The sequence below is a fragment of the Dendrobates tinctorius genome, unplaced genomic scaffold, assembly GCF_039654945.1.
Source record: "Dendrobates tinctorius isolate UK_male_01 unplaced genomic scaffold, ASM3965494v1 ptg000022l, whole genome shotgun sequence".
NCBI classification, from domain to species: Eukaryota; Metazoa; Chordata; class Amphibia; order Anura; family Dendrobatidae; genus Dendrobates; species Dendrobates tinctorius.
The window spans coordinates 93289862-93317380 of record NW_027361690.1 but is presented as its reverse complement, the minus strand read 5'-3'; the positions used below and the strand labels follow the sequence as shown (position 1 = coordinate 93317380).

The 27519-nt window shown below is 44.0% G+C and overlaps 1 protein-coding gene across 1 annotated transcript in view; it reads left to right on the top strand.

Annotated features, from left to right (window-relative positions):
- Positions 1–24574, top strand: part of CLN6 (CLN6 transmembrane ER protein) — a 31053-nt gene extending 6479 nt beyond the window's left edge. Inside the window, exons 3-7 of the mRNA XM_073568945.1 lie at positions 5169–5267; positions 8118–8306; positions 8480–8535; positions 23233–23355; positions 23819–24574. Coding sequence (XP_073425046.1) covers positions 5169–5267; positions 8118–8306; positions 8480–8535; positions 23233–23355; positions 23819–24089 — 738 coding nt within the window. The 3' untranslated portion in view covers positions 24090–24574. The remainder of the gene's footprint in view (positions 1–5168; positions 5268–8117; positions 8307–8479; positions 8536–23232; positions 23356–23818) is intronic.
- Positions 24575–27519: the final 2945 nt, after the last annotated feature.

Genomic DNA, 27519 nt, shown 5'->3' with positions numbered 1-27519 from the left:
AATCGTAGTGACCCGAAGAATAAAGCTGCCATACTAATTTTACCACACGTGGAACGGAGGAAAAAAAAGAAACAAAAAACAATTCCTTAATTGCTTGTTTTTGTTCATTCTGTCTCCACAAAAATCAGAATAGAAAGCGATCAAAAAACATTACGTGCCCGAAAATAGTACCAATAAAAACGTCAGCTCTTCCCGCAAAAAACAAGATCTCACATGACTCTGTCGGCCGGAATATGAAAAAATTATAGCTCTCAAAATACGGAGATACAAAAATTTCTTACAAAAAATTCTTTAAAAAAAAGCATCTTTTAGTGTGTGACAGAAGCTAAACCCGAAAAAAGTATATAAATCGCTGTAATCGCACCGACGCGAGGAATAAAGTCGCCTAATTACTAATACCGCACGAGGAATGGCGTAAAAATAAAACCAATTCTTCACCTTTTGTGGACTTGTGCATTTTGCCTCCCAAGGATCACAGTAAGGCGATCACAGTGGTTTACCCCCACATATCGGGTATCCGCGTACTCAGGACAAATTGCACAACAACTTTTGGGGTCCAATTTCTCCTGTTACCCTTGTGAAAATAAAAATTTGGGGGCAAAAATCATTTTTGTGGAAAAAAATGATTTTTTTTATTTTCACGGCTCTATGTTATAAACTTCTGTGAAGCACTTGGGGGTTCAAAGTGCTCACCACACATCTAGATAAGCTCCTTGGGGGGGTCTAGTTTCCAAAATGGGGTCACTTGTGGGGGGGTTTCCACAGTTTAGGTACATTAGGGGCTCTGCAAATGCAACATGACGCCTGCAGACCATTCCATCAAAGTCTGCATTTCAAAACGGCACTCATTCCCTTCCGAGCTCTGCCATGTGCCCAAACAGTAGTTCCACCCCACATATGGGGTATCAGCGTACTCAGGACAAATTGCACAACAACTTTTGTGGTCCTGTTACCCTTGGGAAAATAAAAATTGGGGATGAAAAGATCATTTTTGTGGAAGAAATATGATTTTTTAACTTTACGGATCTACGTTAAAACCTTCTGTGAAGCCCTTGGGGGTTCAAAGTGCTCACCACACATTTAGATAAGTTCCTTGAGGGGTTTAGTTTCCAAAATGGGGTCACTTATGGGGGTTTTCCACTGTTTAGGTACATCAGGGCCTCGCCAAACGCGACATGGTGTCTTCTCTCGATTCAAGCCAATTTGACATTCAAAATCAAAATCTCAAATGATCCATTCTGACCACTGCCGTGCGCCTAAAGATTGGTCTTCCTCCACACATGGGGTATCGGTGTACTCAGGATAAATTGCACAACAAATATTGTGATTCATTTTCTCCTGAAACCCTTGACAAAATAAAAAAAAATTGTGTCCAAAGAAAAATTTTGGGGAAAAAAAGTTAAATGTTGTTTTTTTTTTTCCTTCCACATTGCTTCAATTCTTGTGAAGTACCTAAAGGGTTAATAAACTTCTTGAATGTGGTTTTGAACACCTTGAGGGGTGCAGGTTTTAGAATGGTGTCACTTTTGAGTATTTTCTGTTATATTGACCCCCAAACTCACTTCAAATGTGAGGTGGTCCCTAAATTTTGTTGGAAAAATGAGAAATTGCTGGTCAACTTCTAACCCTTATAACTTCCTAAGAAAAAAAAATTTGGTTCCAAAATTGTGCTGATGTAAAGTAGACATGTGGGAAATGTTATTTATTAACTATTTTTTGTGACATATCTCTCTGATTTAAGGGCATAAAAATTAAAAGTTTGAAAATTGCAAAATTTTAAAATTTTATGCCATATTTCCATTTTTTTCATAAATAAGCGCAAGTCATATCGAAGAAATTTTACCACTAACATGAAGTACAATATGTCAGGAAAAAACAATGTCAGAATCAGCGGGATCCGTTGAAGCGTTCCAGAGTTATAACCACATAAAGTGACAGTGGTCCGATTTCAAAATTAAGGCATGGTCTTTAACCTATAAAATGGCTTGGTCGTTAAGGGGTTAAAAACAGGGTGGCACATGTTAAGGAGCTGAAACTCCTAAACCCTTCATCCAATTTTAATGTGGATACCCTCAAATGAAAGCTGAAAGTCTGAACTTCAACTGCATCTGAATAGTTTTGTTTAAAATTCAAAGTGGTAATGTCTAGAACCAAAATCAGAAAAATGTTGTCTCTGTCCAAATATATATGGACCTAACTGTAAGTAAGAAAAGTGGAGTATCCATTTACAGTAACGTTGAAGTCACATGGGCAGTGAGTGGGCGGTGTTGGTGACATCAATCAACAAAGGTCACTCCAAGAGCAAAGCATATAATAGGCTGCAAGGTCACAAAGGGACTCAGGGTTAACCTCTAAGCAACTAAAGGCCTCTCACATTAGCTATTTTTTTTTGTATTCAGAAGTGCACCATTAGCAGGACACTGAACAACAATGATATGGAGGATGGTAGTATTGCAAGGAAAAAGTCACCCATCTTCAAAAATAATTTTTCTACCAGTCTGCAGTTTTCTAAAGGTAATCTGAAGAAGTCAGAAGGCTATTGGAAAAATGTTTTGTGAATGATTGATACCAAAATAGAGCTTTTTGGTTCAAATATGAAGCATTGTCTTTGGCGGAAGAAAAACACTGCAGTACTGGATAAAAACCTCATGCCATCTGAGAAACACCGTGGTGGTAGTTTCATAGTTTGGCCTGTTTTCCTGCATCTGGGCCATTACAGCTTGTCATCACTGATAGCAAAATAATTTCTAAATTGTACCAGTAAAATCTAAAGCAAAATGTCAGTACATCTGTCCATAAGCTGAATTTCAGGAAAACGTTGGTCATGCAGCAAGACAACAACCCGAAGCACACAATCTCTGACCTTAATCCTATAGAAATTTTGGTGGAAGGACCTGAATAAAGATGTTCATGGGCCAAAATCCACCAACGTTAAGAGTTCAAGCTGTTTTGTAGGGAGGAATGGGATAAAATTCCTCCAAGCTGATGTGCAGGATTTATCAGTTACGGAAAACCTTTAGATTCAGTTATTGCTGCAGAAGGAGGTCACACCAGATACTGATATTGGGTAATATTCCTCAATATAAACATTTCTACGTGGTCAAATATTTTGACTAATTTGCTTGATTTGGTTCTTTACTGTACTTTTAGGACTTGTGTGAAAATTAGATGCAATTTTAGGTCAAATTTATGCAGAAGTGTCGAGGTTACGCCATCACTATCTGCAGAAAGGCCTGTGAGGAACACACTTCCTGCCCCGTGACATGGTTTTATGGGGGAAACCACCAGGCAACAGGCTGCTGTGAGGGTACTAGGAAATACTTTCCCTTGTCACATTTGTAGAGAAACACCACTCACCCTGATTCTGTCCAACAGAACATTGAAACTTCTATGTATATATTCATTGCATATTTCTTTAATGCTCATCCATTAAAGGATAATTTTTAGAGTTTCCTTCCCCAATGGCATACATTAAGGGTCTATTTGTGCAGTAGATCGGGGACCAGTGATGAACTGGTGTAAGGTATGGGAGTAGATGGTGGAAGAACTAGGAAGCTCGAGCTGTGAAAGGTTTGCTGCTATGTCACATTATCCTGTACGGTAACATGAGGCTCTCGGGATGGGGTGACCTGGTGCATGTTACATCAATGGTGCTAATTAATTTAAAGCACACCTGCCATCAGCCATATGCTCCTTACAACATATTTTTTTCTAACATCCCTGAAGGAGAAGAAACAAGTGAATCAATATGGAGGGAAAGTGTCATCAGAACATGACCTATTGTTTAGATCGGGGTTTTGTTTAAAAAGTATTTATATTAAAATTTTTGATAATGTCTTTTTTTTTTTTTTCGCATCTCACCATCTAAAATAAAAAGTGAAAAAAGTCTTTTTTTTTCTTTTTTAAACAGACCGCAAGGTCTAATATTAGACTCCTACTTCTATTTCTTCACATGAACATTTGCATCAATAGACCGACTCATTCCTTATTTGTTTGTATAGAAATGTTATCTGATCATGCTCTAATCTGCACAAACGCCACTGAGAAGGAAGAGGCGAGGTGTGGTAGAACTGCAAGAGCTCTGATTTGTTTTTAACTTATATATTTACATACATACATGCATAATATATACATGGAATAATACAAATTTTGAAGCCTGATTTTTAAATTTATGTAATTTTTTTTGGTGACCCATCCCTTTTAAACATTCCTTCAAGCCTCAGATCAGTGCTGCAGTGTGCTTCCATCGCTGTATGGCAGCGAGCGAGCTACCGGTCTTTTTAAAAAAAAAAAATTTTTTATGCTCTTGCATTGTTAAAGAAGTGTTTTTTTTTTGTTTTTTTTTATTAAATGTGTATGTAATGTAGTGTGAGTGTACTCACCTACCGTCACCTTCTCTGGGACCCAGCGCTGTTCTGCTCCTCTTCTCAGTGACGTCACTGCTCTTCACACTCTCCAGCTCACTGAGAAGAGGAGCAGAACAGTGCTGGACACCGGAGATAGCGGCGGTAGGTGAGCATATACATTACATACACCTTTAATGAATAAAAACTTAATGGGAGTGCTTCTTTAATACTATAGGGCTGATTATGAGGAGGTAGAAGCCGGACATGTATCTCCACTCTGTACCTTCTATTTCCAAAGATTTGGGTCTCTTTGATCTCCACTGTTGACTATTGGAATCATTGTGGCCAGTGCTGACCTTCACTACACCATAGTATAGGACCTTTTGATATCTGTTCACCATGATCAGGTGTCCCTGGGCCAGACATCGACTGATCATGTATTTTTGGACTTTTTCTGCTAGATTGGACTTGTATTTAGGAATGTCCCGTTCAGGCGTTGTACAGTATCTGTAATTGTTTGGCTTACTGTCTGAAGATCACTTCTCCATCCTCTCTTGTTATTTCCCGGTATACTACTGATATATTTCTCATTATCCAGTGTAACGTTGTAGGTCATGTTTTGCTCTTTTCTTTACTTCTTGGTAATATATCGCTTTTCCTTTGTGCTTTCTGCATTTTCTGCTTGGTGTTCACAAATTATAGGAAATTATTGAAATTCCACGTATCGTATGGGGCTGACTGCACCGCCCCTCGCTGAGCTCCAGATGCAATCAGAGCTCAAGTGATTTATTAGTGAAGTCATGTTTTCTGTTCTCTCTGCAGATTATCCTTCCCTTGGATTGGTTCCCATTGAATAAACCCAGTGCAGGCGACTACTTCCATATGGCTTATAACATTATAACTCCGCTGCTACTGCTGAAGGTGAACTGGGATTAATACTCTGGGCTCGAGGGAACTGGGGACCATCATAGAGCGGCGCTTCATCCTGACTGCCACATAGAAATGCATGAAATGGGAATTTATCTATATTCTAAGTAAATAAAAGCAATTCTCAGATTCTAAGTCGATATTTGTGCATCGCTTTATTGTGACAAAGCAATGCAATTTTTTCAGCTCCCTAAATCCTTATAGAATTTGGCTTTTTGTGTACCATAATTTTATTTTTTTACAGCAGCTAATTATTAGTTATTTGATAATATGTGTGCAGTTTTAAAGGGGTTGTCTAGGACTTACTTTGCTAGCTTTTTCTTAGTATAGCTCATCGATATTTTATCAGTGGGGATGTGACCCGTACACCCGCTGATCAGCTGTTCCCAGTGTTTGGCAGTGGCCGGAACTGCTCAGTTGTGGAGCTGCACAGCGCGTCTCCGTCAATATTACTGTGGCCGCTGGCTTTGGGTACTGCACATCTGTCCCATATTGATTCAAATATGAGGAGGATGTGCAGTACCCGTCCGCGGCCACTAACATTGATGGAGCTGTGCTGTGCAGCTCCACAACTAATTATGTCCACCAGCACCTAGAACAGCAGATAGGTCGGGGTGTTGGGTGTCGCACCACCACTGATCAAATATTGATGAACTATCTTAAGGATATTCCATCATTGTAAAAGTCCTGGACAACCCATTTTAATGTTTATGGGCTTCACCTTCATTTCTGCAGTCACTAAACATGACTACAGATTGCCAAATCCTGACACTTTGCAATACACACACAGTCCAGAGTCTGTTCTGTTGCTTGTTCAAGTGATCGTCACATGACCGAAAGTATGCAATTTCCATAGTTGTAGTCACATGCCGAGTAGCACGTTTTCCTTCTCTCGTTCTGTTGAGAGAAGGTAGTTAGTATGTGACGGCCGTTCGAGCAAGCAACAGAACAGAATGCCGACAGTGTGCATATTGTAGCGTGTCAGGATTCAGCAAAACACAGCAATTTACAGAATGTGATTCCCTCTGATAGTGGCCCGTTCACCTCTCTGCATTGTGTGGAGAAAACGCTACTTTTTTCTGTACGTAAGCTGATAAATCCGCTGCTACTGCCAGTCACATGTGGATTTTACTCGTTTACTGAGACAGGAGCCAGTAGACCACAGCGTCTGATTTCTCCTACTCCTGCACTGATTAGATGCACTTCACCTTCATATTAAATGGTGCCAGTTTCTATTAGCAGTGTAGGGGTTAATCTGCTCAGTTGAGAGCTCCTGAAGGCTTTCCTGCAATTAAGGCTCTCAGCTGTGCACTATTAGCCACTCCCATCTCCTATGTAATCTGGGCCCTGGCTAGCACTGATTGTCAGAGGTAGCTTTGGAGAAGGCGTTTGGTGGGTTTATCTGTGACTGTTGCTAGGTTTTGAGTGTGTGATAATTTCCATTCTTCTCCTATTTTGCTTTAACCCCATCCCCCACTCCTCAATGCATTCCTCTGTTATATGTGTGAGTGTATGTGTATGATTGGTATTTTTTTCTTTTATCCCGGTTCGTATTACCTTGTTAGTCTGGTTGGTGTATTATGGTACACTAATACTCCCCTCTTTCCTGGGTTGAGGAAGGGTACAGACTGAGGGTGGATTCAGGAGCTAAGGCAAGGTACGTGGCCCCAGTGTCTTCACCATCAAAAGTAATTTGGGCACAGAGAAGGAGCCCCTGATCCTGAGACACACAACAACAGAGTCGTGATTGTGGGTCAGTAAAGAGCCTCCATGCCAAATAGATAGCAGTTGGGACTAAGTACCCGGAAGAGCTGCAGACGAAAGAAGTTGTGTGTGCCAAAGGATGCGAACATTTAAAGGGGTTGTCTGATGCCTAAAACTATGTCTGTATTTAACTATCTTTAAAAGCAATACTTGGTTTAAAACTCTTTACCGCTTCATTGCTAGCCTCCCTTCAAATTTGTTTTTTTTTTTTGTTTTTTTTTTCAGTTCCAATGACTTCTTTTCTTTATATTTTCTCCATGCACAGGGACATTTTAGATGGTCTGTCATCACTGACGATAGTTCAGTAGACTGTTGTGCTGTGCTGTCCCTGCCTCCTGCTTGTTTTATTGCCCCTGCTTGCTAGAAACAGAATCTGATGAGTGGAGGGGTTGGTCTGTCCTGACTGTCCAACTGCTCAGTGTGCTCTCTCGCTTTGCTGGTGGTGTGTCAGGGCGCTTCCGCTCCAAAGCCTTTCCGAACTCCGGCAAGGAGAGAGCACACACAGAGTATGTGTTGGTATAGACTGCCGGCGTCTTCTCAGTCTGGTTTCTCCTTTTGCTTGTATTTAGAGAAACTTTGGAGCAGAGCTCGTTGACAGGAAACCAATGCATACTCCCTGCATGTGCGACAGGTTATTCCAATACATAATCTGTGTGTTTTCACCCTCATCAGAAGTGAAAATGGAAATAAAGCTGATTACTCCAGCATCTTTTTGTTTTTACTCCTGCAGCACAGCTGGGTACCTAGTCCCGACTTCCAAGACGTCTGTCCATTAGGGAAGAGACTGTAGGCACTGTACACATTTAACACATCTAAATTTATATTTTTTTTCTAAAGTAGACAATTCCTAAAAGCCTTTCTTAACCCAAAATCACCATCAATAGGAGTCTATATAATTACTAGTATAGCACAGGTCAGGAGTTCTATGCCTGTTTTATATGACTTTTCTCTCATTCTGACTGACACTGAGAAGCCGAGTAAATGTCTGGGGTGCGCAGTTGTAGATACAATGACCTATATCTCATTTAACTTGTGTTTCTAATAAATCTAACACATCAACTTTTCTGTTATCTTTTGCAGTTGATAGAAAGATCTCCAAAGACCCTCCCTAACTCTGTGATCTACATAAGCATTATGACGTTTGTCATGGGAGCCAGTATTCACCTGGTGGGAGATTCTGTCAATCACCGGTTGATCTTCAGCGGATACCAGCTTCATCTGTCTGTGCGGGACAACCCAATAATGCAGACTCTACAGCCCCCCACCCTGGTGAGAAGACGGAGGGGTAAACCGGAAAGGGGTTCGGCGGCCCAAAAAGTTATCAGTCGGGATAAAGTGCATCTGTGTGCATTATCTAGTAGGGGAATAGGTACTTCTGTCTGTGCGTTATTCCATTGTCATCCACTGCTCCGCACCTCTAATATTCTGCCTTTACATTCCAGGTGGACTCTTTTGAGTTGTTGTACTACTATGACGAGTACTTGGGACACTCCATGTGGTAAGAAATTACACGATATTTGTTTCAGCAGCCACATATGAGCTCATTTCTTCATACGTACTAGGGCACAGCTTGGAAGTGGGCCTGGAATTCCATTTTTTTTTCTTTCTTGTCTTGTGATATTCATTGATAGTTTTTGCATCAAATTTTTCAAAATGGCACACGTGAGTCATGAATTTTGTACCCAGAATTCTTTTTTTTTTTTCTCAGCCTTTGTTTGCAACATTTTTTTTGCTCAAAAATTCACATAAGTCACCCCAGGGGTGGAGTATATTTGCACCAAAAAAACCTTATAAAAAAAAAAAAAAAGTTGTGATTGATGAATCAGCTGGAGCATTTGGAAACCCCAAACTCTACCTACAATGACAAATATAAAAAATAAAGGCAAACGCTTATGAAATAAACTTACAAAAAAAAAAATGCAAAAATGAATCGGGTTTATGTTTATTTTTCTCCTATCAAAAAAAATGTTGAGTCAATAAGTCCGTGAGTTTCTGTTATCTATTAACACTTTTGTGTTTTGTTTTGTTTTTTTTCTAATAAACTACAGGGTTTGTTCTGTATCTAGAAGAAAAAATCTTCCCATTCTTCATAAACCTTTCATTGAAGCGGACCCGTATTTACTGTGTGTGGGTGGTTTTTTTTCTTCCCACATGTAAATGCGTAGAGCAAGCCTTTTAGCTTCATATCTTAAAGGGATTCAGTCAGTAGGATCAATAGCAATATGTTAGTTCTAAGCCAATAGGAGAAAAAGCAAGTAACGAGTGCTAATAATAAAAAAAAGTTTAACACAATGGGTGGGGATCACCCCTCCATAGTAAAGATGAATTGTCAGTACAATGACATGATGCAACAAAGCCCCTGGCAGCCTTACTAAACATAAGGAAAATCAGAAATATCTAACACAACTGAGTAACAATCATAAAGAGAGGCTTACCAGGCTTGTTACAAGAGTGGTAAAGGTGACCCCTGTCATGATGTAAGACCCCATTGTGTTATCACCCTGTCTCCTTAATCACCGTGTCTCGGTTACTACTTTGTATATTTTTAACCTTTTGATATTCAATAAAATGTATATACTTTTTTATTAGCACTCGTTACTTGATTTTTCTCCTATTGGCTCATGTATTATAGAGTGAGTGCAGTCTATTAGAGGGTGCGTTTTTGCCATTTGGCACTTCATCCCCTAGTGTTACTACTTTGAAACTGGATTGGTGTCCATTAATATTTTATTTCTGTAGCCCCAACATATTCCACAACACTTTACAATTTTAGAGGGGACTTGTACAGACAATAGACATCACAGAATAAACATAACTCGTATATCAATAGGAGTGAGGGCCCTGATCACCGCTCACAATCTGAGGAAATAGGGGAAACATGGAAGGTAAATGGTAAAATGTGCTTACACTGCGTGCAGAATTATTAGGCAAGTTGTATTTGAGAGGGTTCTTTTTATTATTGAACAACAACTATGTTCTCAATCAACCCAAAATACTCAAATATCAAAGCTTAATATTTTTGGAAGTTGGAGTGGGTTTTTTTTTTAGATTTGGCTACCTTAGGAGGATATCTGTGCAGGTAACTATTACTGTGCAGAATTATTAGGCAACTTAATAAAAACCAAATATATACCCATCTCACGTGTCTATTTTCACCAGGTAAACCAATATAACACAAAATTTAGAAATAAACATTTCTGACATTCATCCGCTCAATGCCGACTTTTATTCCGCATTGATTTGCATTGGGGTCGGGTTTCGGACGAAACTCCGACTTGTTTTGCCCTAGTCGGACCAGTTTCATCTGAAACAAATTTTGTTTCATGAAACCTGATCCGACCAAAGTCGCTCAACTCTAGTTCTGAGTAATGTATTCCAAAGAATTGTCACAGCTCTCAAGAAGTCTTGGAGACGGGAATGGGAGGTTCGGATTATTGAAGATTTAGTTTTAAGTAATTAGCAGAGTGGAGAGCATGGGTAGGGTGGTAGACCTAGACAAGGGAGTAGATGTACTATGGTGCTGAATCGTGGAGAGCTTTGTGGGTGAGAGTGATCAGTTTATATTGTATTGGATGGGCTACCAGTGCAACGACTGGCACAGGGTGGAGGCATCTGTGTAGTGGTTGGAAAGGAATCTTGGCTGCTGCATTCAGGACGGATTGTAGAGGGGAGAGTTTGGTAAGAGCAAGACTGATTAGTAGAGAGTTGCAATGGCCCAGAAGAAAATGAATAAGAGCAACAGTAAGAGTTTTTATCGAATCAGGGAAGAAAAGGCTGAATTCTAGAGATGTTTATGAGGTGTAGGCGACATGAGCGGGTGAGTGATCGGATGTGGGGGTGAAGGAAAGATCTGAGTCAAATATGACACCAAGACAGCTGGCTTGTTGCTGGGGAGTAATGGTGAAACCACAATCGGAGATGGCAATGTCGAGCATAGGTAGGTTAGTGGAGGGAGGAAACAGATTGTGACAGATTCAGTTTAAGATAGAGGGAGGACATGATGTTAGAGACAGCGGAAAGGCAATCCCTGGTATTTTGTATTAAGGTGGGGGTGATGTCAGGAGACGATGTTTATAATTGGGTGTCATCAGCACAGAGATGGCACTGAAAATCGAATCTACTAATTGTTTGTCTAATAGGGGCAGTATATAAGGCCTGTTTCACACTTCAGTTTTTTGTGTCAGTTGAAATCCGCCAAAAAGGCGGAAAAGCGGATCCGTTCGTTACTGATGTGAACGGATGCAAGCGGATCCGTTTTTGGACGGATCCGCCGAATAAAGAATTTTAAAGGAACCGCTGCCCGAGAGAGAGAGACCTAAGGCCTGTTTCACACTTCAGTTTTTTGTGTCAGTCAAAATCTGCCAAAATGGTGGAAAGCGGATCCGTTGCTAAACTGATGTGAACGGATGCCACCGGACCGTTTTTTGGCGGATCCGATGAATGAAGAATTTTAAAGGAACCGTAGCCCGGGGAGAGGAGAGAGATTTTTTTCCGGCCGCCAGAAATGATTTCAGGGTTAAATTTCCTGCCGACTTCCTTCCTCCGTGCATGCGCACTCTAAAATGCGGATCCTGCAGCAAAAAAAAGTTGCATGGTCCGTCCGCGCATGTCAGCAGACGCAAAAAATTTGGCGGATCCGCAAAAAAAAAAGGATACAACGGATGGCCATCCGTCAAGATCCGCCGGTAATGCATCTCAATGGGGAAAAAAACGGCGGATTTTGACTGATGGTCAAAAACAGAAGTGTGAAACAGGCCTAAGGAGAAGAGGAGGAGGCCTAGGACTGATCTTTGAGGAACCTCAACAGTAAGGATGGAATCACACCAGCATATGGCATAAAATGTGAGAGCATGGGATGCAATGCTATAATAACATTCCGCTCCAGCTCTGTTGCAAGTGTGAGCCGAGTGTCAGTGCTCTGAGCCTCTCGCATTACGGGATCAGAGCACAGCTGTGGAGAAGACGCAAAGTAATTTCTCTATCTCCTCTGCTGCAGGCATTGGCTGGAAACACACTGCACTCGGGTGATATCAGAGAACAGTGCAATGTTTCACTCTCACCCATAGGCTCGTATGAGTGCATGTGAGCTGAGTCTCGGTGCCAATTTCAGCATGCTGCCATTGTTCTCGCATGCCATTTTGGCATGAGAAAATAATCACAGATGTGATCTGCCCAATAGAATAAATAACACCGGGCCGAGTGCTATGAAATGTTTTATCACATTGCACTCGGTCGTGCTATACGGTTGTGTAAGGCTGAGTTCACACGTTGCGTTTTTTTCACGGCGGTTTTAAACTCGCGATTTTGCCACGAAAACGCAAAAAATAAGCATCCCATGCAATCCTATGGGATTCCGCAATGCTGTGCTAATGCTGCTTTTTTTTCGCGGCAGAATCGCTTTGCGGTAAAAAACGCAGCATGCTCATTAATTTAGCGGAATCGCGGCGATTCCGCCCACATAGGAATTCATAGTTCTGCTAACTTTCCGCATGTGGCTGTGCCCAACATGCGAAAAGTAAGCAGAACATTTGCGGATGGTACCCACGGTCCAGAGGAGAGGAGACTGTCCTCCGGGCTTTGGGTACCATATCCTTGTAAAGAATAGAATTAAAATAATATTGTTATTCTCACCTTCCGGCGTCCCGCGCAGCCTTCCCTCCTCTCTCCACGCTCCCGGTATTCCTTTGTGAGACTGACGGCGATGACGTCGCGATCTCGCGGGAGCGCGACCTCTCGCGGTCATTCGCGATGACGTCACGGGAGCGCAACATCTCGCGGTCATTCGCGATGACGTTGCAGGAGCGCGACGTCTCGCGGTCATTCGCGCAAAGGATTACTGGGATCGGGAGCGTGGAGAGAAGCGGGAAGGCTGTGCGGGACGCCGGAAGGTGAGAATAAGAACAATATTTTTTTTTTTTATTTTTTTTACATTTTATCTTTTACTACTGATGCTGCATAGGCAGCATCAGTAGTAAAAAGTTGGTCACACTTGTCAAACACTATGTTTGATAAGTGTGACCAACCTGTCAATCAGTTCTCCAAGCGATGCTCCAGATCGCTTGGAAAACGCTAGCATTCTGCAAGCTAATTACGCTTGCAAATCGCTAGTTTTTCCGCTGGAAAATCGCGGGAATTTAAAATGCGATTTTCCCGCGGAATGGTATTACGGAATTCTCGCCGTAATTTCCGCGAGAGTTCCGCTACGTGTGAGCGTAGCCTAACTCCGGCCTAAGATAAGGAGTAGAGGAAGAAGAGCCAGCAAAATATACAGTGAAGGAGTGGTCTGAGAGATAGGAGAAGAACCAGGAGAGGGATGTGTGCTTGAGGCCGATAGAGCGGAGCATAGTGAGGAAGATCTGATGATCCACAGTGTCGAATGCTGCAGAGATCCAGGAGGATCAGCATGTAGCAGTGACCATTAGATTTAGCTAGCTAGGATCAACCCTCCTAAGCCATCTATATGGGCATGTAGGTCATAGGAAGATGAATAAAATGATACCTTGATATCTGCGATCCGATGTCTTATTCCAGAGAAATCCATGTTCTCTTACATGTAAATGAACTGTTCAGGGCAGTGGGCCGGACACTGATCTACCTGAGAATCTGTCTCCAGAGCTGATTATCCCTTCACGACATCAACAGTATATGTACGACGCATGTCGGAAGCGGATGTATGGAGTAGGCTCCCGTCCCATATCCAGCAAGTGATGGCTGTGTATTACAGGACCTGCGCTAACAATCACCGGTAGAGTGGTGCTCCACCTGCAATTGTTAACCTGTTAAATGCTGCTGTTAATCTGACAGTGGTATTTAACATGCGTCTGCATTCCCTCCGCCCAGCTGTGCGCCTGTGACGTGATCGTGCGTTGTCATGACAGCCGGGGGTCAGCTGATGAACCCATGTCTGTCATTAAAGACCTCCTTTGAAACCGAGGCTGTGGCCAGCATTCATAGGAGACCGTGATTTCTGCTCTATGCAGCAGCGATGCTTTAGCATTCCTGTATATACCGCAAGCAATCGGACGATAACCTCTTCAAGCCCCCAAAGAGGGCTAACAATAACAGTGAAGAGTTTAAAAAAAAAAAGTTTTAAAAAGTAAAACAATCCAAATCACTTCCTTTTTCCCCCATTGAAAATAGATATTAAAAAAATACACATGTGGTATCACCACGTTCAGAAAAGTCCAGTCTATCAAAATATTAACCCCTTAACGACCGCCGATATGCCTTTTAACGGCGGCAGTTAAGGGTACTTAAACCACCACGCTGCTTTTTAACGGCGCTGAGGAATAAGGGTATAGCACACCCCACAGACGGAATTTCTCCGGCGTCAGCTGAGACCCCAGAGAACATGATTTGGGGCGGTTTTTATCGACCCCCGATCTTGCGATCGCTGTTTAACAATATAACAGCGAAAAAAAGATCTGATTTTCCGTTTAATTTCTCTCTCCTCTGATGTGATTGCACATCAGAGGAGAGATACATGGGGGTCCCCCTCTCCCCCCCCCGGTATCTCTGTTGTCCCTGCAACCCCCCGGGTCGCCGGCATCTTCTTCCGGGAGAAAATGGCGGGAGCAGTGCGCCTGCCGAGATCTGCTGGCCGGCACACGGCAACAATAGGAAGTTTTTCCTATTGGTTCATTTTGTTCACTGTGATGGACCCAATCACAGTGATCAAAATAATAAAAAAAAATAGTAACTCAACCCCCCTTTATCACTCCCTAAGTTAGGGAAAAATAATGAAATAAACAAAATGTATTTGTTTCCATTTTCCCATTTGGGATATTTCCATCAACGCTATGGATGCTCGGCAGCCATGTAGGTGTCACCCCGGGGGCTGAATCGACCCAGGTGATGCCATACAGGTGATTATGACAGATGGATCCAGTTAGGGTTATGGTTTGGGGTGTGTTGGGGATAGGGTTGTGGTTAGGGGTGTGTTGAGATTAGGGTTGGAGTTAGAATTGGGGGGTTTCCACTGTTTAAGTACATCAGGGAGTCTCCAAATGCGACATGGCGCCACCATTGGTTCCAGCCAATTTTGCGTTCAAAAAGTCAAATGGTGCTTTCTCCCTTCTGAGCCTACCATGCGCCCAAACAGTGGCTTTTCCCCACATATGGGGTATCGGCGTACTCCAGGAGAAATTGCACAACAAATTTTGTGGTCCATTTTCTCCTGATACCCTTGTGAAAATAAAAAAAAATTGGTTCCAAAGTAACTTTTTTGTGAAAAAAGTAAAATGTTCATTTTTTTCCTTCCACATTGCTTTATTTCCTGTGAAGCACCTGAAGGGTTAATAAACTTCTTGAATGTGGTTTTGAGTACCTTGAGGGGTGCAGTTTTTAGAATGGTGTCACTTTTGGGTATTTTCTGTAATATAGGCTCCTCAAAGTCACTTCAAATGTGAGGTGGTCCCGAAAAAAATGGTTATGCAAATTTTGTTGGAGAAATGAGAAATCGCTGTTAAACTTTTAACCCTTACAACGTCCTAACAAAAAAAAAATTGTTTCCTAAATGGTGCTGATGTAAAGTAGACATGTGGGAAATGTTATTTAACTATTTTGTGCGATATGACTCTCTGATTTAGGGTATGTGCACACACAGTTTTTTGTCTCTGCGGATTTTGTAGAGAAAACTGCAGGAAATCCTCAGGACAAAGTGCTGCGGTTTTTCTGCGGTTTATCTGCGTTTTTTCTGCGGTTTTACCCTGCGGTTTTACACCTCATAATGGATGAGGTGTAAAACTGCAGCGTTTCTGCACCAAACAATTGACATGCTGCGTTTTGAAAACAGCAGCAAAACCGCGCGGAAAAAAACGCAGCATGTGCACAGCTTTTTTTTATTTCCATAGGAAATAAAGGTACTGTACAACGCAGCAGAATCTGCTGCGTTTCTGCAGAGCCAAAAACGCCGCGGAAACGCAGCAGAAACCGCAAAGTGTGCACATACCCTAAAGGGTACAAAAATGAAAAGTTTGAAAATTGCAAAATTTTCAAAATTTTTGCCAAATTTCCATTTTTTTCATAAATAAACACAAGTTATGTCGACTAAGTTTTACCACTAATTGAAGTACAATATGTCCCGAAAAAACAGTCTCCAAATCAGCGGGATCCATTGAAGCGTTCCAGAGCTAAAAGCTCATAAAGTGACAGTGATCAGAATTGTAAACATTGGCTTGGTCATTAAGTACCACATTGACTGTTGGTAAAAACTGTAAACGAAGAAAATTGAAGATCACCAATATTACGGTTTTTTTTGGTCACCTGCAATTCCACAAAAAGGCTGTAACAAGCGATCAAAAAGTCACATCTATCCCAAAATGATAATAAAAACGTTATCTTGCCCCTCAATAAAATAAGCCCTCACACAGCTCCATTGGTCAAAAATGAAAATGTTAATGGTCTCGGAAAATGGTGCCATAACCACCAAAAATTTAGCTTTTTTTTTTTTTTTTCACCACTAAAATAATTTTCTCCTACGCCTCATTGGGGGACACAGAGACAGTGGGTGTTATGCTGCTGCCAATAGGAGGACACTAAGCAAATCAGAAAAAAGTTAACTCCTCCCCTGCAGTATACACCCCGCAGCTGGATGAGACCTCTCCAGTTCATGCTTAGTGTCTGTAGGAGGTACTTGGGCCTGGTTTCAGACCCCACCGTTTTTATTTTATTTTTGAATGTTTCTGTAAATTTTTATTTTTTAATTAATGGAGTGAAGGGGGCATTGGTTCCTTTCTACGGCCCGCTCTCCCCCGAACCAACAACAGGCAAGCACGTGGAGTAACCCTTCACGTACCTTTCCTGCAACGTTTTGGGGCTGATTCCTCTACTTTGGCGATGATGCCTAATGGAAGTTCCTGTCCAGGGCAGGCGCACGTAACGGAGAAGATTTGGGACAGTGCTTACGTAAGCCCTGAATCAGCCCCATAGCTCTCCATCCCCCTATCACAGGGAGGATCGACTGATCGTGGCCCCTTTAATAACGCCTCCAGCTCTGCTACATCACCAACCTGGAGGATAAGAGCCTGCATAGAGAGCCGGACAGCGCTGAGCACTGGAGTGGAGGTATGGGGTCGGGTCCTGTCCCCCGGGAGTAGCGCTGATGTAGCATCAGCGGCGGTGCACCAGTCCCCCCCATCGCGGCGCTACCACGGGTAGCGCGAAAAATTTAGTCCCCGGCTTTCAGGCCTGCTAGGCCGCAATTTAAATGGCGCCGCCCACTGGCGCTGTCCCGGCCTGCCCACAGACGCCTACGTCTGGTAGGCTCAAAATCCAGGCCCCAGCTTTTCCGGCCTACTAGGCCGCAATTTGAATAGCGCCGCCTGCGCTATTGGCTCCGCCCCCCTCACTTTGGCGCCTCTCAGCCTGCACGAGACGCGCAATCCTAATCTCGGGGGCCATATCCTTTTTACCTCAGCTGGAGACAAGCTGTGAGGCGAACAGCCAGATACTGGATGACACCGCAGGGCCACGCCATTCCTCCCGGGGGACACAGAATAGGACCGGGTAAGCTGCATCTGCCCCAGATTAAAGCTTAACCCCTTCCCGTCATGTTCCCTGCAGCTGCAGCAGACTCTGCCGTTAACCCTTGCAGGAGCTCAATCCAAGGAAGCGAAGCGGGTTGCAAAAAAGCACACTGCATTTTTTTACCGTGTGTACCTCTTGCAAAGCGGCCCTACCTAGTGCACAGACTAATCCGTTCTGCACTGACTGCGACCCGGCCTGCGTCCAGTCCTGTGCTCAATCGCCCCCTGCCGCCGCTGCTGACTGGTCTCCTGCGTTTAGTACCCCTGAGTGGGCCGCGTCCCTGTCACGGTCGGTGGAGTCTCTGACCCAGGCTATATTCTCTCTCCGGGAGGGCTCTTTAAGCCAGAAGGCGTCCTTACCTCCCGAGGAAGGCTCTGGCGTTGAAAGGGAACCGTCCGCTAGCAGGGGCTGTACTCGTTCCTCTAGCCCTGTTCGTGCTTCTGCATCTGCGACTCCTATTTCGCGCTCTCCCGGAGTTCTCAGTGAGCACGACTCTGAGTTTGATTCTGACACGTCTGCCCCTCAGAATCCCCCATCTGATCAAGAGTCACTTGATTCTCTTATAGAATCAGTTAACAAGATCCTGAAGTTGGATGAGGATAATGTTCCCGCTCCAACACATCCCATTTCTCTTAAGAAAACCAAGCGTGTGCGCAGGTTATTTACCAGCCATCCGGATTTTAAGGAAGTGGTTCAGCAACACAGATCGTCCACATAAACGGTTCTCAGGGCACAAGTCTACTCAGGCTAAATACCCCTTTGAGCCAGACCTAATGAAAGATTGGTTACAGTCCCCTCCAGTGGACCCGCCTGTATCGCGCCTGGCTTCAAAACCGTTTTTGTCCGTATCAGAGTGGTCCTCGATCAGAAACCCCTCCGATCGTCAGATTGAGTACCTTGCCCGTTCAGTGTTTGAAACTTCAGGAGCAGCGCTTTTTCCATCCTCCGCGGCAATTTGGGTCACAAAAGCGATGGCGGCTTGGGCAGAGGTCTTGATTACCTCCTTCCAGGACTCCAATCTTCCTCCGGAAGCAACCGCGGTCGCCAGGCAGATAATTCACGCAGCGGAGTTCGTAGTGGACGCCTCTTTTGACGCCGCCAATTGCGCTGCTCAAACTGCAGCTGATGCGATCTCCATTAGAAGAGCCCTATGGCTCCGCGACTGGCGAGCAGATGCTGCGTCTAAAAGATCCTTAACTTCTCTCCCGTTTCAAACGGGTCGTCTTTTTGGAGAGAAACTAGATCAACTCATTTCTGATGCTACCGGGGGGAAAAGTAAATTCCTCCCTCAACAAAAAGCTGCTCGGCCGTTTCGCAACCAACAACCGGCACGCTTTTGTTCGTTTTGCAACAACTCCGGTAGGTCCTCCTTGACCTTCTCTTCCTGATCAGGTCCATCTCTGCGTGGAGATAGAGGCTCCCAGGTCTCGTACAGACCTAACCGTCCTTGGAAACCCAGGCCTAGGGCTTCTGGTTCCAAAGGAGCCAGGTCTCATAGACCTACCCAATGACTTGTTGCGGTATCCGGCGGATGCCGACAAGGTAGGTGGCCGCCTACTTTCCTTCAGCCACACCTGGCTCGCGGTCGTCCACGACAAGTGGGTCAGGGAGCTGGTGTCCTCCGGATACAAGATAGAGTTCTCCGCTCCCCCTCCAACTCGTTTTTTCCTTTCCTCTCCGCCCAAGGGAAAGACAAGAGCCTTCCTTCGGGCTGTTCAGACTCTCTTAAGGGACGGCGTCATCATTCCATTCCCTCATCACAAGAGGGTCAGAGGATTTTATTCAAACCTTTTTGTGGTTCCAAAGAAGGACGGCTCCATGCGTCCCATTCTAGATCTCAAACTGTTAAATCAGTTTGTCACGGTTCGGCGATTCCAAATGGAATCCCTCCGGTCAGTGGTCACTTCCATGGAAAAAGGAGATTTCCTAGCATCCATCGACATCAAGGACGCTTACCTTCACATCCCGATCTGCCCATCTGTCCAGCAATTCCTGCACTTTGCAATTCACGACGAACACTTCCAGTTCGTGGCCTTGCCCTTTGGACTCTCCACTGCCCCCAGGGTTTTTACCAAGGTCATGGCGACTGTCATGGCCAATCTCCACTCGTGGGGAGTAGTAGTGTTACCGTATCTCAGCGACCTACTCGTCAAGGGTCCGTACCTTTCAGCCTGCGAAGAATCTGTGGAGATAACAGTAAATACACTTTCACGCCTGGGGTGGAAGATAAACTTCACAATATCTTCCCCGAGACCGGCTCAGCAAATCTCCTTTTTAGGAATGATCTTGGACACTTCCCGCAGGTTGGTCACTCTCCCTCCAGAAAAGACGCAAGCTTTACAACAAGCAGTGCGGACTCTTTCCCGTCCAGCTTCTCACTCCATTCGTTTCAGCATGAGAGTTCTTGGGAAAATGGTAGCTGCCGTGGAAGCAGTTCCGTTTGCGCAGTTCCATCTCCGTCCCTTACAACACGCGTTGCTGTCTGCTTGGGACAAGAACCCGTTCTCCCTGGACCGTCGGATCCTTTTGTCCCTGCGGGTCAGGCAAGCCCTCAAGTGGTGGACTCTGAAGTCCTCCCTGAATCAATCGAGGTCTTTTCTCCCAAGTAAGATGGTTGATGGTAACCACCGACGCAAGTCTTCTCGGCTGGGGTGCGGTCTTTCATCACCACACAGCTCAGGATCGTTGGTCAACCCAAGAATCACGTCTCCCCATCAACATCTTGGAAATGCGAGCGATCAGATTGACTCTACAAAGTTTCCACCATCTCCTCGCAGGTCGCCCCATCAGGATCCATTCAGACAACGCCACGGCTGTAGCGTATATCAACCGCCAAGTCAGTCACATCCTCCATTGGGCCGAGACCAACCATTCATCCATCTCAGCAATTCACATCCCCGAAGTAGAAAATTGGGCGGCAGATTTTCTCCGTCGCCAAAGCACTGCCTCAGGAGAGTGGTCTCTTTATCCAGAGGTCTTTCACCAGATCTGTCTTCGTTGCGGGACTCCGGATGTGGACCTCATGGCCTCAAGGCTAAACAAGGTGTCTCGGTTCATTGCCCAATCGCGCGACCCAAGCGCCATCGGAGCGGACACCCTAGTGTTGCCATGGCACCGGTTCCGGCTTCCGTACATCTTTCCCCCTCTTCCCTTGCTTCCGAGGGTCGTCAAGAAGATCAGAGCAGAGGGGGTACCTGTAATCCTAGTCGCGCCAGATTGGCCGCGCCGAGCATGGTATGCAGAACTAATTCAACTAGTCGCCGACATTCCCTTGCGACTTCCAGATCGCTCGGATCTGCTTTCTCAGGGCCCGATTTACCACAAGAACTCCGGGGCCCTGTGTTTGACGGCATGGCTGTTGAATCCTGGATTTTAGCACAGGCTGGTTTCTCTCCTGACGTCATCTCCACCATGATTAGTGCTAGGAAGCCCGTATCCAGACGTATCTATCACCGCACCTGGAAAATCTTGCTTTCATGGTGCAAGGATCATGGTCGTTCCCCTCTGGTATTCTCCATTCCGAGCATATTGGAGTTTCTCCAATTCGGACTAAAATCCGGCCTTGCGCTTAAGCTCACTCAAGGGCCAAATTTCTGCCCTGTCAGTGTTTTTCCAACAAAAAATTGCCACCAAGCCTCAGGTCAAGACGTTTATTCAAGGAGTCTCCCATGTGGCGCCTCCTTTATAGGAATCCATTAGAACCATGGGACCTTAACCTGGTTCTCGGGGCCTTACAAGAGGATCCTTTTGAACCATTGCAGGATGTGTCATTGACCATCCTCTCTTGGAAAGTGGTCTTTCTAGTAGCAATTACGTCTGTCAGACGAGTTTTGGAATTGGCAGCTCTGTCCTGCCGTTCTCCATTCTTGAATTTTCATCAGGACAAGGTGGTTCTCAGGACGTCCCCGTCCTTCCTGCCCAAGGTCGTTTCTTCTTTCCATCTCGATTGCCTTCCTTTTGTCCAGCGCCAGTCCATCGCATTGAGAAGGCCCTCCACACCCTAGATGTGGTTAGGGCACTGAGACGGTACATCTCTCGGACGGCTCCCTTCCGCAAGTCAGATGCCCTGTTCATACTTCCTGAGGGGCATAGGAAGGGCCTAGCCGCGTCCAAAGCAACGCTAGCCAGGTGGATTCGCTCTGTGATTCAGGAATCCTACCGTGTCAGGAATGCGCCTGTCCCAGCGGGGATTAAAGCGCACTCTACCCGGTCAGTGGGCGCCTCTTGGGCCATTCGGCACCAGGCCACGGCAGAACAGGTCTGCAAGGCTGCGACTTGGTCCAGTCTGCATACCTTTTCAAAACAATACCAAATTCATTCTCAGGCCTCTGCAGATGCAGCTCTCGGCAGATGCATTCTGCAATTGGCAGTACCTCAATCGTAACTCAGAGGTACATGGGGTATTAGAAGATGTATGCTCCCCACCCAGGGACTGCTTTAGGACGTCCCACTGTCTGTCCCCCAATGAGGCGTAGGAGAAATAGAGATTTTTGTGTACTCACCGTAAAATCCTTTTCTCCGAGCCATTCATTGGGGGACACAGCACCCGCCCTGTTTAGCCTACTGGCTCGTTTGTAGGTTTGTCAAAACCTAAGTTTTGACACAGTTCATTACTGTTGACTGTTTAAGCTCCTACTGCTTTTTTCACTGAACTGGAGATCTCATCCAGCTGCGGGGTGTATACTGCAGGGGAGGAGATAACTTTTTTTTTTTTTTTTCTGATTTGCTTAGTGTCCTCCTAGTGGCAGCAGCATAACACCCACTGTCTCTGTGTCCCCCAATGAATGGCTCGGAGAAAAGGATTTTACGGTGAGTACACAAAAATCCCTAGTTTAAAAACAAACTGGACATGTTGGGTATTGCCATAATCGTATTGGTGAGGAGCATCATATTGTAAGGTCATTTTTTACCACAAAATGAACACTGTAAAAACAGTTTCCAAAAAACAATGTCAGAACTACGTTTTTTATTTTCAAATTTTCATCGCACTTGGAATTTTTTCCTCCATTTTCTAGTACACTATGAGGTAAAATGAATGGTGGTGTCATTCAATAGTGCAACTCGTCCCGCAAAAAAACGAGCCCTAATATATCTATGTGGACAGAAAAAGAAGAGTTATGGTTCTGGGAAGAAAGGGAGGAAAAAACAGAAATTGACCGTCGCAGGGTGGGGTTTAAAATTAAAGGGAGCGTTAACAGTATGAGACCTGTAGATCATGTGAGCAGACTTTCAGCCATTACATGTCTCACACTGGTAACATCCCTTTTCATTTATAATCCGCTCTGGAGGCAGATTCTCGGGCAGATCTATGTCCAGCCCATAGATCTTAACAGCTCATTTACATATAAGAAAAATATGGATTTCTGTGGAATAAATAACCTTGATATCTGATATCATGTTATTCAGCTTTCTATGACCTGTATGCCTATATAGGTGGTTTAGGAGGGCTGATCCTACTAAGTGATTCCCTTTAATCCTAGGTTAAAGTGTGGTGACAGATCTGTTTTGTTTTTGTTTGGATATTTATGTGTTATACTTTTCTATTAATTTTATGAGGTCTGTGGTGGAGAACAGAGCATTGACTTCCTTTTAGGTTTTCAGCGGTGCTCAGTCTACACTTTATAAATCTGAATAAAATGCCATTAATTGTTGCGTTTTTTTCCCTCAGGTATATTCCATTTTTTCTCATCTTGTTCATCTACTTCTCCGGCTGCTTTACGACTGTGAAACGGGAAAGCGAGATACCTTTATCCGCCTGGTCATTGCTGCTCCCAAGCAGCTTGTATTACTGGCAAGTATCTTTTCTATTTTTGCGTCTAATAAATGGGTATAACTCGAATATCCTTGATTATTGATGCTTGGCTAAAAGATGAAAAATACACATAATAAAATTGGGACTCTGACCCAAATTTATATGAATTGTCGGTTCTGAGATGTTAAGACATCTACTACGGAGTAGAGAGGAGCAAACCCGGACAGAAATGTTCGACGTTCGTACCGTGTTCGGGGTAAGTCCGTGATGTGGCGGAGGAGGAGAGAGAGATATTCAGGTATCCATTATTTTTTGTGAGGTTCGGGTATTGGTGAAAGTTAGGGTACTGCCCTGGTGCCCGAACCAAATTTTCTAAAAAAAAAAAAAAAAAAGTTAGTGTGGGATACCAGAACCCAAACTTTCAATGGTCCGCCAATGCCTACTACTGAACCATGAAATAAATCTGAATATTTGTCTTAGTTTTCTGTGCTATTTCTTACAGGTATCTGGTGACTGAGGGGCAAATATTCATCATCTTCATATTCACCTTCTTTGCAATGCTTGCTCTCATCTTGCACCAGAAGCGTAAAGGCCTACGCCTGGACAGTAATGGCCTTTTCCTACTCCTCTCATTTTCCGTCACTTTGCTCCTCATAGCAGTCTGGATTGTATGGTTGTGGAATGACAAAATCCTTCGCAAGAAATATCCTGGGGTAATATATATTCCCGAGCCCTGGGCATTTTATACACTGCACATAAACAGCTTACACTGAGCATGGAGCATGCGAGAAGCCGACATCTGGTCTTCCTTTTGTAGTCACTTGTAGGAGTGAGACTTTTTATAGACTTCCAGTATTTTCCCTTTAAGACCCAAGTAGAGGGAAGGCGGAGGAGGAGGAACCCTGTTTTCTTCTTACCATAGTAGACTTTGCCATTTTTAATGCAGAGAAATGATACTTTAGTACATGGCAATTGCTTTATTCCACCACTGTGTTCTATCTTCCATTACCAGACTATTGCAGGAAGGACAAGGTAAGCTTGGCAGGGCAGCGTACTACTTCTATGGATCGCTGTCTGCCTGGAGCTCTGGGCCAAAGGATTTTGATCTAAGGACGTGTTCAGACAATCAATTGTACATATGCATCTTCTAGGATTTATCTGTCATACATGATGGCAGATGGTGCAATAAGTCATCTCAGAAATGTCTGCAATTACCTCCAGATGGTTATTTCAGAATAAAAGCTATATTTTCTATTTATTGTGAAGTATTATCTTTTCTTCAAACTTGGATTCTAATTGATTGACTTTCATAGATAGTCTTTTTAGACTTTGTTTATCCCAGTTTTGTTCTCAATGTTTTTCTTTTATTAAATTAACAGCAAAAGCCACAGTAAGAGGAATTAAAATTCCCCCCAAAATTCAAGAATTAACACAGCAAAAAAGGGCAGCAGTATTTACCTGCCAAGGTCTCAGAACTAATGCACTATCCGGAAGCAGCAAACCCGTATAGTAAAGGTGGGGCAAAACACAGGTGCAAAATACTGGTGAGACAACCACTCACAACCTAACAGCTCATGGAGGGGTGATTGCTTAGTATTGAAAGTATACACAAAAAACATATATAGGCCGTTGGTCACACATAGGTAGTGCAGCCTATTATTGACGCCCATACTATTAGATTAGGCGGGATGCCCAGCACTATGTAAGTGCACCCCATGAGGACAGACACCCTCATTTACAAGGCCAACACTGATCGGCTTGGCTGCACCTTAACTGTAAAAAAAAAATGCAAAAAATATAATATATGAGGTATTGGTCAATATTTTAGCTACAACATGCAAGCTCGCAGCCTGCATCAAATGTCCTCATACTTGAGAGTCCTAACACTAAATTAATAGCAAAAGCACAGTAAGGGAAATTAAAATTCATCATCATGAGGTAATAGAAGCAATTAAATTACACCAGCACTGCCCAACAGCTGCTATCACCACCCTCAAATAAATCGTCCTCATTGGGTGATGCTAGCGTCACTCACCCTGCTTCCATCTCTGCACCCTGATGATTTGCTTGAGAGTCTTATGCGCCAGGCTTCTATGCCCACCTCCTGATGACTTCTCATTTTGGGAAAAGAAGATACAAGATTGAAGATACGAAGATTGAAGATACAAGTAGTAGACCCAGATGAAGTGAGTCTGCAGTTCTCCATCACTCCTCATCCCCCCGGAATAGGATGTCATCAGGGGACAGCGGTGACAGAAGGTGTGGAAAGTGACCGCAGCGCCGCTCTCTGATATCCTGTTCCTAACATAGAAGCGAGAAGTGTCCGCAACCTCATCCTCCTGTGACATGCAGTTGGAGACATGCCTAAAACAAAATTTCACATTCGATCAAGCACATATAGGCAGAATGATTCTGAATTTTTTGTAATCAAATAACAAAAGTGGCTATGGCTGAGGCTACTTTCACACTTGCGCCTTTTTGCGCAGCGTATCGAGCACACAAATGCATGTCAAAAGCGCATGCAAACGCTTGTAAACGCTGCGTTTTTTTGTTGCATTATTGTGCGCATAACGACAAAAAATTGCAGCGTTTTTATGCGTTTGTAAGCGTTTTTCATGTGTTTGCATTTTTTATGCGCAATGGTGTCACTTCACAGGAGAAAAAATCCTTGAAAAATTCTTGCAACACACTCCACCAATGGGACAGCAGTGGGCGTGTCTTATGGAAATTATTTATATAGACCCTGTTTACACCTGAATTCTTCACATTTGCTTGCATTTGACTTGAGAAACATGGATCTGCGCTGGAAGAGTTTTTACTTTGACTTGGATCTGGACATGAGGATGGCTCAGGCTTATGCAGTTGCTTGCCATGAACAGAGGGAGAGAGAGGCAGCGAAGACGGCAGCGGCGGCGTTTGTGGATACATCCCATTATTGAACTCCGGGAGAGCCGTGGAGCGTACCACACCCTCTACAGCGAGCTCCAGGGAAACACTGAGAAATTTACAGATTTATACCCGGATGAACCAAGAAACCTTTAACTATTTGGTTGGTCGGGTACAAGAAGTCATCCGGAGACAGGACACGCAGCTCCGGCGTGCGATTACTCCTGAGGAACGGCTCCTGGTCACATTAAGGTACGTAGTTTTGCAAAACCAATGCCTGCAAAATTTTATTGGTTGTGACATGTACTCTTCCAAATCTGGCAGAATTACAGTTCTGCCATGTAGTTAACAAAAGGCTGCAGTAATTTTTTTATGGCATGTATTGAACAAAAGGCTGCAGATATATAATTTTTTATTTTTTTAACTTTTACGCGTGTACAAAAATCCAAATATTAATATTTGTTTTTTTCTTTGTGTTACAGATTCCTGGCTACTGGAGAGACCCTCCCTTCACTGCACTTCCAGTACCGGATTGGAATCTCCACGTTGTCTGGAATTGTAGCGGACACCTGCCGGGCTTTGTGGAATGTTCTTTGTCCAGAATTCATGCCCCTGCCAACCGCAGAAAAGTGGTTGGAAATCGCCGAAAGATTCTGGACTGTCTGCAATTTCCCTAACTGTTTGGGAGCGGTGGATGGGAAACACATCCGGATTATCAAGCCCAAAAGAACTGGATCAGAGTACTACAACTATAAAAAGTACTTTTCTACTGTACTCACGGCCATTGCGGATGCAGACTGTATGTTTATTGCAGTGGACATTGGGGCATTTGGCTGTGGGAATGACTCCCAGGCTTACAAGAACTCGGACATGGGCAGGAGGTTGTATGGCAACAACTTCAATTTCCCCATGCCACGTCCTCTTCCCAACACCGAAGGTCCGCCACAGCCATTTGTAATGGTTGGTGTTATGATTGAGTCACCGAGGAGGAAAAAACAAAAATGCAAGCTCAGCCCAGAAAATCAGAGAGGTTGGAAACTAGCTGATTGCAGACCCCTAATCCTATCACGCAACTAGCAGTAGCCGTGGAGTGTTCCTACGGTGATCCTAGACACCTCGTCACAGCCGGAGATCTAAATAAGCCTAAAGAGAGAAAAGGGAAAAACTGACTGCCCCAGAGCAGACCCCCAAAGCAATAGGCAGCCCCCAACGTATGACGGTGAAGCAAGATGAAAACACTAACACAGATAGAAAGATAGGATGAGCAAACGATGGGGCCCAAGCTAACTAAAAAGTACAGGACAGAAAAGCTGCTGT